Source organism: Gambusia affinis, linkage group LG09 (genome assembly GCF_019740435.1).
Source record: "Gambusia affinis linkage group LG09, SWU_Gaff_1.0, whole genome shotgun sequence".
NCBI classification, from domain to species: domain Eukaryota; kingdom Metazoa; phylum Chordata; class Actinopteri; order Cyprinodontiformes; family Poeciliidae; genus Gambusia; species Gambusia affinis.
The window spans coordinates 24,079,318-24,094,676 of NC_057876.1; the positions used below are offsets into that span (position 1 = coordinate 24,079,318).

Consider the following 15,359-nt stretch of genomic DNA (forward strand, 5'->3'; position numbering starts at 1 on the left):
TGGATCCAATGGTGGCTCGTTAGAAAGCCTAAGAAGAAGACCGACATGCTGAAAAGTTGTTACTGCCACCAGAGAGAGAACTAAAACATGCAGGATGCCGGCCCTCAAGGACCGACTTTGGGCACCCCTGGTGTTGCATCAACCTTGCAGACCACTCGGGTCTTCTGGTTCTGGTCTGCTCTGCTCTACAACCCCAGTACCAGAACCAAACATGGAGAAGCAGAATTTCAGCGTCTAATCTGGAACATTAATCTGTAACAAACTTCCAGAAAACCGCAAAACTGCCGAAATACTTACTTCCTTTAAATTAAAACTAAAAACACATTAGTTTAGAGTTGGGATCGATTCATAATAAACTGATTATCAATTTGACAGTTTGCTTGTTTTTTGTATGTTACTTTAAATTGCTCTGGTGCTAAAATGGATCTGAAAAACGAAGCTGTATTCTAGCCTTGGTGCTTCTCTCTCTCAACCCGTCCTCGATATTTTTTTGTTTGGAGACAAGTGGCCTCTTCTTGACTCACACCTGCCTGTTTGTTATCCTTGAGCAAGAACTCTCCGGACTTTCTTGGGAACTCTGAAACTCCAGTCCTTGATGATTTGATAAGTGGCTGATCTGGTTGCAGCAATATCTCTGATAAATTAGCATGTTTGCTTGGAGATAAAATGGTGGAACTTGGACTCAGTGCAAACTTACAACATAAAAACTGAAGCTGCAAACATCTTTTTCAGCTCCATGTGTGAAAAGTGGAAGTATGCAGGTGGGAGTCGGTTTCTAAAGAAAGACAAAAGACAATTTATTTTGATGATACATTTTTTTTTTTTTATAGAAAACATGTTTACATTTTCAAAAACATTTTTTGTCTTTGCACTTATTCTCTTTTTTGTACTTTTTGTTTTAAATATAGTTGTCCATTTTTTTAACATCCATCTGTGTCAAAGGCTCTTGCTGAGATGCTGGGACTTCGCAGAAGGTGAAAAAAAAAAATGGCCGTAAAATGCATTGGAAATTATGCCGGCCATCTTGCGGGGGGAAAAGAAAACATCTGTTTCCACTCGGAGAAGCCGCCGCCGATCGATGCCCGGGTCCAGCCTCCAGCAGTAACAACCCTCCACTTGAGCAGCGCTCCAGTTTTTCTAACCTAAAGGCACCTGTGTTATAACAGCGCTTTTGCTTTGTTTTAAGTCGATATGCACTTGTTTCTTCTGCACGTTGCTAAATCTAACTACAGTCTGTGAAACGTCTACGTCTACTCGGGTTGCAGCGCAACGAGCAGGTCCTACAGTCACACCCAGAACAACACGAAGGGAGTAACGCCAAAAATTTACAGAAAAATGTAAAAATAATAAGAAAAAAAAGACTGAAAATGGATACAGTTTGCTTATTTTCTGCTTTTCAAATTTAGATGATGAATTTTAACCTAATTAGACATGAAAAAGTACAAATGCAAAAGCCCAAACATGCAACTCAAACACAAATTTTCATTCACCAAACTCTTCTGTTGCCAATAACATTCGATATTAGGCGTGATCCGAGTGGCTCAGCTTCTCAGAGGAGTTTGTTTGCAAACGTCCACCGTCTTTAAATTCCTTCTGTCTCCACGTAACGCAAGTAGGAAGAAAGGAAAACATCTCAAATCGAGTACCTTCTCAGAAACGCAAAAACAGGAGGAGAGGAAAGGTGTCAGACCCACACACTTTGTCTTAATGTCTATTGATGAGCTACATTGCATTATAAATATATAAAGTTTAAAAAAGTGCTTATTAAAAGAAACTATAGTGATGTGATAACTTCCAGCAGTCGTGGCTGTTTGTTCTCGACCAGCATCAATACAAAATGTCAGGGAGCGTCACAGTCCAAGAAACATCCTTCAAAGTTGACAAAGATTGTCAAAAAATAAACAAACAAAAAGCCCCTGATCTCCCATTAACATTCATTCACCTTGTACGACAAAAATCTTTTTTTCTTTTTTGGGAAAGCATAGTTAATACAAAAGGAGACTTGTCTAATGAAAAAATAGGAGTGTTGGCAACTGATAACACGACGCCGCAAACAAGCAGCTTCTCACAGACTCAACTGGAACACAAGACAACAGGGAAATTTTAAAATAACTACTAATAATTGCACGTAACCTTTAGAGAGGCAGGATGTTTTCTGAGAAAGGTGAGAGATGTGGTGGGGAGGGGCATAATAAACACGTTAAATCTGCCGCTTCCCGCCTCGCGTCACCGCCGCCTGCAGTTCAACGTTCCTCGTCCTCTCAGGGTCTCTCTGTACCGGCGGGCCGTCTGAACCAGCGCTTCAGGCGATCATGTACCCAGTGATTGCTCTCAAAGCGTAGAGCAGCTCCGCCTGCAGCCGGGCCTCCATGATCAGCAAGTTGACGTGTATCTGAGGACGGAAGAAGAAGAGTCAGAGACATTAATTTTTAAATTTTAAATTGATGTTTTGATCAGTTCAGCACTTAAGTTGAATTTTTAACCATTTTTTTACTTTACAGTCAGAAATTAATATAAGTCACAAAATCTAAAGAAACGGAGCCTGTTGGTCGACTTTGAAAAGCTGCTTCTAAAGTTTAATCTTTGTACAAATTAATTTTGTTTTTTTGAGCAGATCCTGTAAATGCTGGTTTCTGTAACGGGCCGGTGAAATCCTGTCTTACCCGTTCTGAGGCTTTCAGCAGAGTCCAGCTCAGCGGACACACTGGGGTTTTAGTGACGTCTGGAAAACAAGCCACAGCCTTGATGTACAGCTTCAGGTCTCGCTCCAGCAGCTGGTTCACCTCCACGTAGTCATAGTCATCATAACTGAGAACAAAAGTCGGCAGATGCTTATCTAGTAGAGGAGCAGGAGTAGCTCTTGTTTTAGTTTTAATTTGGCATGCTGGTGGTCTTACCGTATTCCTAACACATAATGGATGTAATTCCAGATGGCTCTCTTCAGGTCGGAGCTGTGCAGCGACGGGAGTGACGTGACGCTCCTGAACCTGTCATCCAGCAGGTGACCGATGTCCGAGTACAATCTGTTGATCAGGGAGAAGCCGTGGACTTCCCAGGAGTAATCCTACAAATAAAAATAATGAGACAAACCCATCAAATGTATCTGTAGTGGATTAGCTTTTCATTTACAGAAGACTGAATGATTAAAACCATCCAAAATATAAAGATGTAAACCAGGCTGACGATTTTTTAAAAGCAGGATTGTATTTAGATTTTCCATTATTTCTATTTATAAATTAACTAGAAGAATAAAAATACTTCACAGTTAAAGTGACTGAAGATTTTCTCATTAAATTCTATTCAATTAAGCAAAAATTAAAAATAAAATTATATATTTGGGTTGCAAGAATGTCTAATGGGATAAATATTAAATGCACTGGATTTTATTATATGTTCCAACACCACATTAAATTTTCATTTGTAAAAAAAGAAGAGATTTTTTAGTCTTTAGCTGAATTTGAACCAGGTGGAACTAAACTAGGACACTTGAGGAATTCAGGTTAGAAAATATTTGTAGACAAAGGTTGTTTTTCCTAAATGCTGAATTTATATATATAGGCTATATATATATATATATATATATATATATATATATATATATATATATATATATAAAATATATATATCTAAAAAATTTTTTTTTAACAAATTTGAGTTAATTTCTGCTCTGAGTTTGTTGGTGTTTTTTAGAATCTGAATATTCATGTTAATTACTAAATTAATAAGTTTACCTCAATAATCGATTAATTCTGATTATTTTAGCCGTAATAGAAGATGAAAAGGTAAACAGCTAATATTAAATGCACTGCATTCTTTTTAGGGATACAGGAGGTTTGAAATTTTCAGATTTTCATTTGTGACGTACCCAAAACCACATGATACTGAAAGGCATTGAATTATTGATCAAACAGATTCTGGCTCAAAGTTTGCATCCAGCGTCGGCGCTGACCCGCTCTCGTTTACAACGCCTGGCCTCACCTGAACTCTGAGCACCTGGAGGTGATCCTCGTCCCGCCGGGCGAACTCCTGGTAGCAGAAGTCGGGGTCTGTGATGAAACGTGACGGATCGGCGAAGCACAGCATCTCCTCTTCGTCTTCCACATCTAAAAAAAGGAAGCCGGTGACAGGAATGGAGAGGAGAGCGTGGCGTCCGCTCAGATTTCACACCCTGGAACGCCGTCAGAACGTAAAGAGGAGCTCTGACTGGTTGTTTGTTTATTTCTGCTACCTGTTTGCTGGAGAGTCTGCGCCTGCAGGAGACGCTCCTCTCTCTTCTCCTGCTCCTCCTGGGACTTCTGGATCCTCTCCTTCAGGCAAACCATGTCGCAGCTCGAGTCCAAAGACTGTTGGCACGAAAACGAACCCAGGGTGAAAATACTTATTCCATATTTACAAGAAAAAAAAAAAAACACAACATATCTTCTCCTGTGATGAGAAATGATCTAATTTTGTGTGTAATGTCACAAATGAGACCGTATGTAAAAAAGCAGAAGCATTTATTAGCTAAGGAACAAAAGGAAACTGGCCAGGATTATCAAATAGTTAAAGGATAAAATTGAATCAGTTATGGTGGCTTTCATGTCGCATGTTTTCATTTACAAGCAGCTTAAACCAGTTAGAAAACAATAAAAGTTCAGACATGTCTTTCCTTTGATACGATAACAGCTGAACATGATGCTCTCGTGTTTAAATGATTGTTTATAACGCCCTTAATGAACATTTTGCGTCTGCAGGCTGAAGTCTGGATGGCTTACCCGTCGCCGTGTGATATGTTCGGAGGGTTGCCTGAGCGACTGAGGCACGTTGGCGTTGCCGTTGGCAGCATCGAAGGGGCAGAAGGTCGGCGGGGTGCCGTTGGGAGATTTGGCGAGGTGGGCGAGGTCCGAGTCCGTGTCGCAGCCGAAGACGAAGCTGCAGAGCGAGTGGCAGTGGGCCAGGATGACCACGGCCTGCACCAGCTCGGCCAGCGACCAGCACTGCTCACCGGCCTTCAGCAGCGACTGGAGACAACACAGAGGGAAAACAAGACGCTTAACGCACCGCTCCGATTAATCTGACTGGCTGGAAGGAAAATAAAAACATGTTTAATACATTAATATAGAGATTAAAAGATACCATTTGAAAGCAACGACCTTTAAGGAGATATTAAACATACTTTCTATTAAGCAAACATTATCTGATGAAATATGTTGATTTTAAATGTGTTTTTATTATTTGTTAGCAGAAAATGATCATAATTAGAGAAATAAAGGTAATAAATCTATATAATGTGAAATAAATGGACTTTCAATTTGAGTTTATTGAACGGGTCTGCATTATTGGAGTGAAAACTAATAAATTATTAAAAATAATTAAGGCTTGTAAGTATGTCCACTGACAACAGCAGATAAACGGTTTTCCTGGAACAGTAAGATGTTTTTTCCCCATTGACACATCCAGCAGCGCATACACAAACATGACTGACGGCGCTAAGATCCTCCTGCTGGCTTGGTTGTGAGTTTGATCTTTTCATAGATTGTCTGTCTCATGTTAAACTGTCACAACATGTTAAAAGTTTCAACAAGCATGTAAAAATTAGATTGTTGTAAAAGTTACACACTGCAGCTTTAAATTGAACTTTTATTCAACAGTTCATTTCTTCTTCCTGGAGAAAAAGGTGTACAACTAAGACTATTTATCTCTGCAGCTCCTCCAGAGCTACCATGAGCCTCTTGTGTCTCGGTGTTTCCATTCCAGACGATGGATTTAAGTTTAAGTTAGCTTAGCTTAGTGTAGCTGTCAGACCAAAGGGCACTGAATAAACTCTGCATACCTGGATGTGGGAGCAGGCGGCGAGCCAGGGCTGGTGAGCCAGCACCTTGTTTATGTGGTCAAGCAGGCGAAGACGAGGTGGAGCTGCTTCCAGACCCTGCAACCACTGCGGGTCCCCGCCGGCCCTCAGGAACTGGGCCGAGTGCAGGCACATCAGGTAGCTGCAGTGATAACGGGCCGCCGCCTGCAGAGGAACGTTCAGAGGGGAACTTTTAAAAGAACGGAGCAGCTGAAGCCGAGCACTTCCAGCGTCAGCAGCCAGGTCACCCACCATGATGGCGATGTAATGGCGGTACGGCAGCGGCAGGGGGCCGTCCATGTGCAGGATGTAGTGCTGTGTGCGCAGGAAGCTCTCCAGATACTGGGGGTGGGATGCCATCTGCTGCGACACGGCGTCCACGCTCCCCCTGCTGACCAGCGTCTTCATAAACAGCAAGGACACGCGCTCCTTCTCGCCGTTCACCATCCCCTGCACAAACCAGAACAAACAGACGACAGGTTGGTTTGTGGCAGGGAAACGGTGGAACAAAGAACGTTCCAGCCATTGTTACAGAAAAACAAACCCAAGGAAGTAACTGTGAAACAAAATCCAATCAGGAGGAACTGCTTTTCTCACTGTTAAGTCAAAATAATTCAGAGAATCGCAGTTAGGAGACGGGGGTGGGCGATATGGACTGACATTATTTCAATAACGATAAAGATGATGATAAATAAAACTATTTATTATTACTGCTTTAGGTAACTGTATAGCTGTGAAAACTGTATAGCTCCACTACTAACCCTTTAACTGCGCTTTTACCAGCGTTGCACTGAGAAGTAGCTCAGCTGGTGCAGCTCCACCAGGTCTTTGCTAATTGCTGCTGGCTAGTCTGAAGGAGCTGAGTGGGGGAAGCTTGGAAGCTGCAGCTCAGAGGAGGAGCTGCGTCTCGAAGGCGGAGCTAAGGCCACCAGGCGTTTTGCACAGCTGAATGGTTTTCATGGAGATTAAAGGATTTCTAAAACATGCATGGAAGAAGCAAAGCAACACTCCAGGAAATATCATTATAACATAATGTAAAAGCTCTAAAAAGTTGATTTGTCATGATACTGCCCCTCTATAAATTGTGATTTATATCACTAAACTGCACACAGTGACTGTATTTAATAATATTTTCAAATTTGCTGACATTTATTAATGTTCCCATGGAACAAACAGAGGAGAAATCAGCAAAAATAACATTTCTCATAATACCCTCAGTTTTGATTTTTTATTTACCATCATTATCCAAAATGTATCATGGCAATAAGAAGCTCTTCATGATAAATGCCCACCACTACTATGAGAATCAAAAGGCATCCATAAACTTTTCCTCTAAATCCAATGAAACAGACGTAAACATGAGCAGCACAGCGCCGTCCTCCCTTCACAGCCATTACAGCCCTTAGATTTATAGCCAGGAACGTCTTGGCTCGAGATGAAGTTGGAGCGTCCAGCACCATGTGACGGCGGGCTCAGGCTGCGCTTTGGACCGGAGTCATGTTCCACACCTTAAATCAGAGGAAGAGGGGCCGTTTTGGAAGAAGAGCATCGGCGCCACTGGAGAGTTAACGCATTCCTGACTTCCATTTTCCTAGAAATTCAACAAGCACCCAAACAACATCTCAACAGACGCAAAGTCGGATTGTGTTCATGAGTGAGAGAGGCTTCCTTAGCTTGTTTGATGTTTATCTAATGAAGTCGAGACGCTGGATTAACTTGTTTATTTGAAAGCTGAAAGTAAGAAAGAAAAAAAGAAAAAGCACAAAAAATGCCATTTGCAAAGGGGCTTTACACTGAGGAAGCAAAGATGAAGAAACTAATATGAAAACTGAGCGGAGGAGGCCTGAAAGAGGGAAGCTCGGCGAGGATCGAAGACATGGAGGAGGCCAAAGACTCAAACATGGGAGCGACTGCACTGAGAGGCCCGGGGCCAACAGAAACAGACCCATGTAGAGCGGGAGGCTGGCCGGCCCTCACTGGTAGACATTTACAAGCTTGTTTTCCTTCTCTCTACATATTATAACGGCTTCTAGGAAAAGGTGTTCATGAGCCACAGATCCAGTTCCTCTGGACGGATCAAACGGTTTCATTTCAACTTCAAATGTAGAAACTTTACAACTTTATCTGGATCTGATGGTCTGTTCTACCTTTGATCGTCACGCTTAAACCAGAGAAACACTACCTGGGTAAATAAAAAAAGAAAACTGCAATCTATTAAGGAAATAAAAGCTAGCAAAACCAACCAACCCTTGTTAGGAATAATAAAAAAGTGTTTTGGGTCTCCTAAAATGTTATTTCTCTATGGGTGGAGGGGAAAACAGTTAAAAACTTTCCTGATTTATAAAAAAACATTTCTGTGTTGATGGTTGGAGGCTACATAGCTCTCATTTAACGTCACACTTCTGAGAACTTTGTAGCTGGCAGCCATCTTGGTAGGTATGAGTTACTAACTCTCATGACAGTTGCTATGATAACAATAAACAAGCCACAAGCTTAGAACTAGCTCTCACCTCATTCCTATCTAACTTATAAACAATATAAGAACATTAGATCTATTACTTCATTACAATTTTTGAGCACTCTTGTTGTTGGTCTCCTAGCTACGGTTCATCTATGCTTTCAGCTTGCCTACCAAGATGGCGGTCCAGTGGCACAGATCACTTCTGGTTCAGACGTATGGGGTGATTACTTTTTCATCCAAGGTTTCCGACGGCTTAATCTCTTAATAAGTGAAGCAAATTAAAAACTGTACTTTATTTACTCATATTATCTTTGCCTAATATAAAAATAGTTTGATATGATACCATATATGTTGATATGTGGAGAAACGGGGCAAATATTTTTCACAGCTCTGCCTGTAGGATGACCGGTGCGGACAGAGAGTAGAAGAGCTTGTTTTTGCACCTAAGCCCCGTATGGCTCTTTAGTATTCAGCAGCATGTTTATCTGGCTCAAAGCTCCATGTGGTATTTCACTTCTCCTTGCAGGGGATGATGGTTCCTGCTTGATCCTGCAGTAAGCTCCACCTCATGACCCAAATAGTCTTAAAGGACGCGCTAAACAGCTCGATCCTTATGAACGACACCTTAATCTTATAGTTTCATACAAAGCAAAGTAACCAAGGGGGGTTTGGAGTTAAATGAAACATGCTGAGGCACAGACCCTGACCTTCTCCAGGCTGTCGGCGCCCACAAGAAATAGTGGAGGAGGAGAATGTGGAGAGCACAGGTGGCTGCCAATCAAAGGCCTATAAGAGCACATTCACATGGGTGTTACTCCTCGAACACAAACGCTACTGATTAGCATGCCTAGCTGCTGAATCTAGGTTACTGCTCCATGGAGCGCTGGCTGGCCGGATCGCTGAAAGGAGCAGTGTTGCACCAAGCAGCCTTTCAGAGGCCTGCGCTGCAGAAAACACGCCTCATTTCTCAAGGACCTAACATGTCGGTTGGCACTGGCCTATTTTTATTCCTCCTCATGGTAGAATGGGCTCAGATTGCGATGTTGAGTGATCAGACTTCCATTTTTAGGGTAAATGACACATGAAGCGGCTGATTGAAAAATTTTCTGGCAGAATTCACTGTGGCTTGAGAAACTATTCTACCTCTGAGATTTTTCAATGTTTTGTCACATCAGTGATTTTAAGCAATAGATTGACACAAAATGGTGCATAATTCTTCAGTGAAAGGAAAATAATCCATGTCTTTCACATTTTGACTCAATAGCTGTTTCCATTAACTATAAAATTGTGCAAGTTTGAATAACAATTTAAATTCAGTTAAAGGAAACGCAAATTTAAAAAAAAACTTTTTTGCTAAAGTTTTTGCCCCAGGATGAGGCGTTTATTGAACTGTGTCAAAATTTGTGTTTCTTGCAAACCTGCAATGAAAACTCTTTTTTTGCATCACACAAGTCATGTGATCAACAACCGGATGCCACTGCTGTTACTCTAACTGGTGTAAAGTATATCTTGCTTTTGTATAGAATAGATGAATGTGTTTACAAACTATCCCTGTAAAATCAAACATAAAATGAAACAGGAAAAACCAGTGGGTAGCCACCAGCATCAACATGCTACTTGTTAGTCTCTCCAATCCTATGCAAATGAGTACCGGTAGTCTCTTTCTCTTTTGCCAGTGCCAGCCAAACATTAATTTGATCAATATCTGGCTTCAGAATAGCCAAGGAAGTAGCTGCTGTTGGCAATAGTCTCATAAATTTATGTACAATAACTTTCAACTAAAAGTAGCAGTTTCAGACAAGACATCAGAGATCTACTCAAAATGTCTTAGTGTCGTTGTTAAAAGAAAAAAACAAAACAGTTAAAGCAACAAATCCTCTAAATACCAGAATCCATGGATGTGATTTTGAAATCTAATTTAACAACACAAGTGTCAAAAGTTGGTCTTTCACCGGATTGATTAAGAAATTGGAGGTTTTTTTTTGTAATTTCTAACATGTCTGGACAAAGTCTGACAGAGAAGTCAGACAGAAACAGGAACTACAGTAAAGTTGAGCATTCACAAAACAGGAAATGACACATCCTACCTCTTAAACAACATCTGTCTGCTGACAGCAGCAAAATGAAATATGCAGTCATCCATTTGGGAAAAGCTTTCATGAAAGTCATTCTTACTGTGTTTAGAAGGAGTTTTAAAAAGACAATTTTGATCTTTACTGGATGAAAACAAGCCAGACTTTTTGATAAAGCATTCCTTACTGCCTACCTACTTGAAAAAAATCACACCCACATAAGAAAAAAAAAAAAAAGAAGTGAGAACCATGTGTGGGAGGATGCATTAAACAACAAGGAGAAATCATCTAGACAGCTGTGTATGCATTACAAAACACACTCTGGTTACAAAACCTAAATATCTGTTGTGATTTAATCAGAATAATAAAGTGTTTAAATACTCAAATCACAACAGACTTAAAAAGTTTCCAAACTTTGAAGAGGTCATCAGCACAGAGCTGAGGAAAAAAAAGTAGGTCACCTTCTAGATTTCCTGTCACAAATATTTCAAATCAAACAAGTTTTGATATAAAAGATAACCTGAGTAAATATGTCAAATTTAAATCAAATTAAATGTTTATTTGATTTAGAAAACAAGCTTGCTGAGACCAAAGCACCAGCCTGAAAACTTTTGTCATCCAGTTTTTGGTACAAGGAAAAAACAAGTCAAGCAAATGGAAATTATTGAGCTTTTTTAAATTTATGATGTGATCAATTCATTGATTTATTGCTTACCACAACAGGCCTAGCCACAACTAAATTGAAGACCTGTGATTAACATACTTAAGGCGAGGCATCCATACCCTAAAGTAGCGACGCAACCCCAGATCATCACACTGCCACCACCATGTTTCACTGCTAATATCAGAGGTAAGTAAAGTCTGCACCGATGATGATTTGTTGCATTCTTTTGTGAACTCATGAATTTGCATGTTCTCTTCACTTGTGTATAATCACCTACTTTATAAAATGAGACAGGCTTTATATAGAATTAAATGTGGCAGTAATCAGACCAAAAATTTGGATAATTACAACTAATTATTGGTTCAACAAAGAGGACAATTTACAAACAAACATTTGAATACATTCTGGTTATGTTTGGTGATCTTAAACATTTAGAAGTGTGCAAATAAACTTACTCTGTGAGGGGGCTGATACTTTCTTTTTAATGACACTGTGTTGATCAGAGATCGCATGAGGCAGCAGAGAAATGAAAAACACGGGTGACGTCACTGAGGGGAGGATAGGTAAATGCAGACAAAGACAGGCTTTGATTGCTGCCAGAAAAACAGCAGCACTGTGCAAGTTGCAATATGAAGTGGAGCAAGGGTCCAAGATGACACACAAAGAAGTGGAGGAATGATGCAAGCTTTCTTTCTAAGAGTGAATGATGCAGATAAAGAGAGGGGCATTGAATCTGCATTCTGACTGATCCTAAAGAGATTGTCCATCGTTATCAGAAAACATTAACACCCCCTTTCCTCCTTGCCGGAAACAAGCACTCGGGACAGATTTTGGCTCTGCAACCTGAACTCAAGGAGTAATGCAAAACAACCCAGCTGCAGCCCTGAGCAGTTTGCACAGAGCAAGAGGAGGAGGGGGGTTTGGAGCTGCACTGCCAGGAGAAACAAAGAACTAAATAAACCCACATTCATCAGTGAGTGATTAGATCTGCTGTAAACAAGGCAGGCAGGTAAAGCAAGTGAAATTTCACTGATAAGCCTCATTTATTGAAGTTCATTCCCCAACAAGAAGCTCTTTAATAATGAAATATAAAATTATGTGTCATCATCTATGAGGAACTGTGAAGACAAAGGAAAGTGGAGAAAAAGTGGCACATGCTTGAAATGAAACCAGAACTGCAGCTCACATTGCTGTCTGTTTTATTCCATTTTCTGCATTCCATAATCTGCAGCAAAACATGTCTTTGTTGGACTGCGTTCGGCACAGCGCCCCCTTTCTGTTGCAAAGCGGAGAACAACACTAAGAGGAGAAAAACAACTTTGATTGGCAGTCCAGTTCAGGCGAAAAAACAGCACAATAAGGACGCTCACAAGGGCTGCCGCAAAGCTGAGAAATCTGTCTGTTAACGTGGTTTAACACAATTATCACATTATTTTGTTCATGCATTTAAAACAGCAGTAATTAAATGGCACTGCATTACTTCACACCACACTTAAACACCTTTTTTCCTCCTCAAACCCTAAGATGATGTCACCTTCACCTGCAGCTTCATCCACATAAACGTCCCCAGCCGTTTCTCTTTTATCTCCAACGCGATAAAATTCAAAATATACTCGGCCTCATATTTTAAAATGACACTGAGGGAAAAAAAAGAAAACGGTACAGTAGAGGAGGCGTTTCTGTCTTTGTCCGGCCACATCGAAACTAACCTCCCAACATCTTATACTTGTTTTCTCCTCTATAAAAACAGCCGTTTTTAGATCAACTCTGAGTTAACATTTCAACACAGATGGCTCGAGCTTTACGTGACATTTTAACGGCTGGTGATGAAAAACCACTTGAATGGTGAGTAAGCCAGAAATAAACCAAATAAACATCATCCGGTCACTATAAGTGTTTAATCTGAGTTTCTGACCCATTTCCCGAGCGATAGATGTTAACGTTAGAAGTTCGGTTCGCCTATTTTCGTTTGCTAGCGCTAGCAAACTACAGCCGCTACAGTTAACGTTACTGCGCTGAAGTTGGGTTCCGATTCGGGATAACCGTAAAAGGACATTTCGCAGCTTTCTCAGAGTACTTTTTAAAAATAAGTTATAATTTCAAGGTATTTAAACTGATCAAACCTGAACTGAATTATTAAACATCGCATATAGAATCTTTAAAAAGTCTGTGATATGAGAAACTTGCATTTTGTTTGTAAAAACACAAAAAATAAAAATTTGAAGCCACTTTTGATATGTACATCAACTTAAATAGCCACAGAGTAGTCATAAGGAATCTAAATTTAATACAGGATAACATTTTCAAGCTGAACCTCTTCTACATTCGTTAAAATGCCCAAAAAAAACAACCTTCAAAATGTTATGTTTTTGAAGACCTGGTAATGGCAAAAAAAGTTTTGTGAATCAAAGAATAATTGTGTTCAAGTTTGACCAGTCTAGATACAGCAGATTATACATATAAGCACATAAAACCCTCATCAAAGTAGCCCTCATGTATGTCAAGAAGTATAATAAAGATTTCACACATCAAACTGAGATTTGAAGGTAGTTGAACAATGAAGAATAATTCATCCTATATCTGATTTGCCTAGTTATTGTGAGCTTAATGTTATAAAAGCATTGATTTTTTTAAAACAAAATTTGGCTAATAGAATAATTTAGCATATTACGATATGTGTTTTTAAGCACTGTTCAGTATAGAATACTTTAGCTCAAGATTGAGCTGCCAAATTGTTGAAGTTTTCAAAAATAATCCAATATAGGGTGGTGCTAATACTAAAAAAACACAGGTAAAACACATCATAAACAGTTTCATTACTTATTTAATTACTGAAGTCCATCATAGGCCTGGCTATTCTATTAGAAATTTTATGCTTGTCCTAATTTGACAATATAGAATAAAGTAAGAATGGTGTTAACAGGTGTTAAATAATTCAGTAAAGGTTTGACTGTCTAACTACTTTGGTTTTAATGGTTGACCAAATCTAATTTGGCCCTAATATTGCAATTTGAAAAAAATAAGCTTTCAAATTGCCCTTTTGGTTGTTTCACTTATTGAATAATGTTTTCATGATTATTAAACATGTCCTAAATAGTCTCTGATCAGTCTGTTTATTGTGGTTTTCATAATCCACTAAATCATCATTTCTTATGGTTTCACATTCATAATACGTATTTTGCAACATCACAACTGTGTTTTTAAAATGGATTCATCCTTGTAGCATAATCCTTTCTAGGTTTGACTCGTCATAACCATTGTGATTTCTGACTTAAAGATGGGCAAAATACTTAGATTTAAATGGCCTTGTTTGTGTTTTGAGTGATAGAATAAAGGATTCACAAATTAAAGCTGTATGAAACCCCGAGTAACCTATAGTCAAAGTGACAAATGTCAGTCCTGGTTTAACCTTCCTGACAGTTGAGGCTTTCACGATTTAATGAGGTGCTAAAGATAAAAAAAAAAACCATGAAGTTGCCCTTTTTGGGCTTTGTAAAGACCAATAACAACGCCATGAATTATAAACTGTTTTTGAAGGCTGTGTATTTAACGTAGGCTTTACAGTGATAAGTATGTTAGATTTTTATTTAGAGATCGTCAAAGATGAGATTATCCTTAAAGATGCGGAATAGCCCTTTACACCAGTTCCAAATCGAAGGCCAACTTCAGCGTCTAGTCTTACACTTTGTTTCAAAGTTTCCTATCTGAAAACAAATGAACCAAACTAACTACCAGTTCAACTGACAGCAACGAGAATATGTAATTAACGATTAAAAGAAAACTGAGGCTTTGTTTTAAGCGCCTGTAAAGAGTAGAGCCGTTTTCTTGACAGAGAGACAAATGAATGAACGGTTTTGACTTCCCAGGCTTACACGTCTAATCCCAGCCTTACCTGCTTCTGGACCCGCTTGCACTGCGATATTAGGGGGTACTCCATTTTATTCGTACAGATGATCATTTTCCAAAAACGGCGTCGTCCTGCATGGATCCGGTTGGAGCTGCTAACAAAAGGGAGCGCTTCTGCCGCTGGCCCCCGGTTCTGCCTGTCTGAAGCTGCAGCCTGGACTGAGGAGAGCAAAGCTTCCCGGAGCAGAGCTGACAGCTCCAGTAACAGCCCGGCCAATCACCGCGCAGGAGGCGGAGCTGCTAGCCGGAGGGGGTTAGCTACATGCTAATGAACATCTGCAAAACAACAGCGGAGAGGCAGGGGCACGGCCAGACTGTCAACTTTTAACCAGCTCTGTGTGGGACGAGCTTCTGTCTCTGCATCTTTGATCCAGTTTGTTGTCTTAAAAAAAACCCATTGCAACAATTTTTATTTTATTTTTTAAC

At 40.0% G+C, this 15,359-nt stretch overlaps 1 protein-coding gene across 1 annotated transcript; it reads right to left on the reverse strand.

The window, feature by feature from the left end:
* Positions 1–2,078: 2,078 nt before the first annotated feature.
* Positions 2,079–15,319, reverse strand: sesn4 (sestrin 4). The gene is made up of 9 exons (XM_044127637.1): positions 14,920–15,319; positions 6,083–6,280; positions 5,813–5,995; positions 4,755–5,000; positions 4,229–4,343; positions 3,979–4,103; positions 2,898–3,064; positions 2,664–2,808; positions 2,079–2,392 (listed from the first exon to the last, which is right to left on the reverse strand). The coding sequence occupies exons 1-9, from the start codon at positions 14,983–14,985 to the stop codon at positions 2,303–2,305; spliced, it is 1,335 nt and encodes a 444-aa protein (XP_043983572.1). The 5' UTR covers positions 14,986–15,319; the 3' UTR covers positions 2,079–2,302.
* Positions 15,320–15,359: the final 40 nt, after the last annotated feature.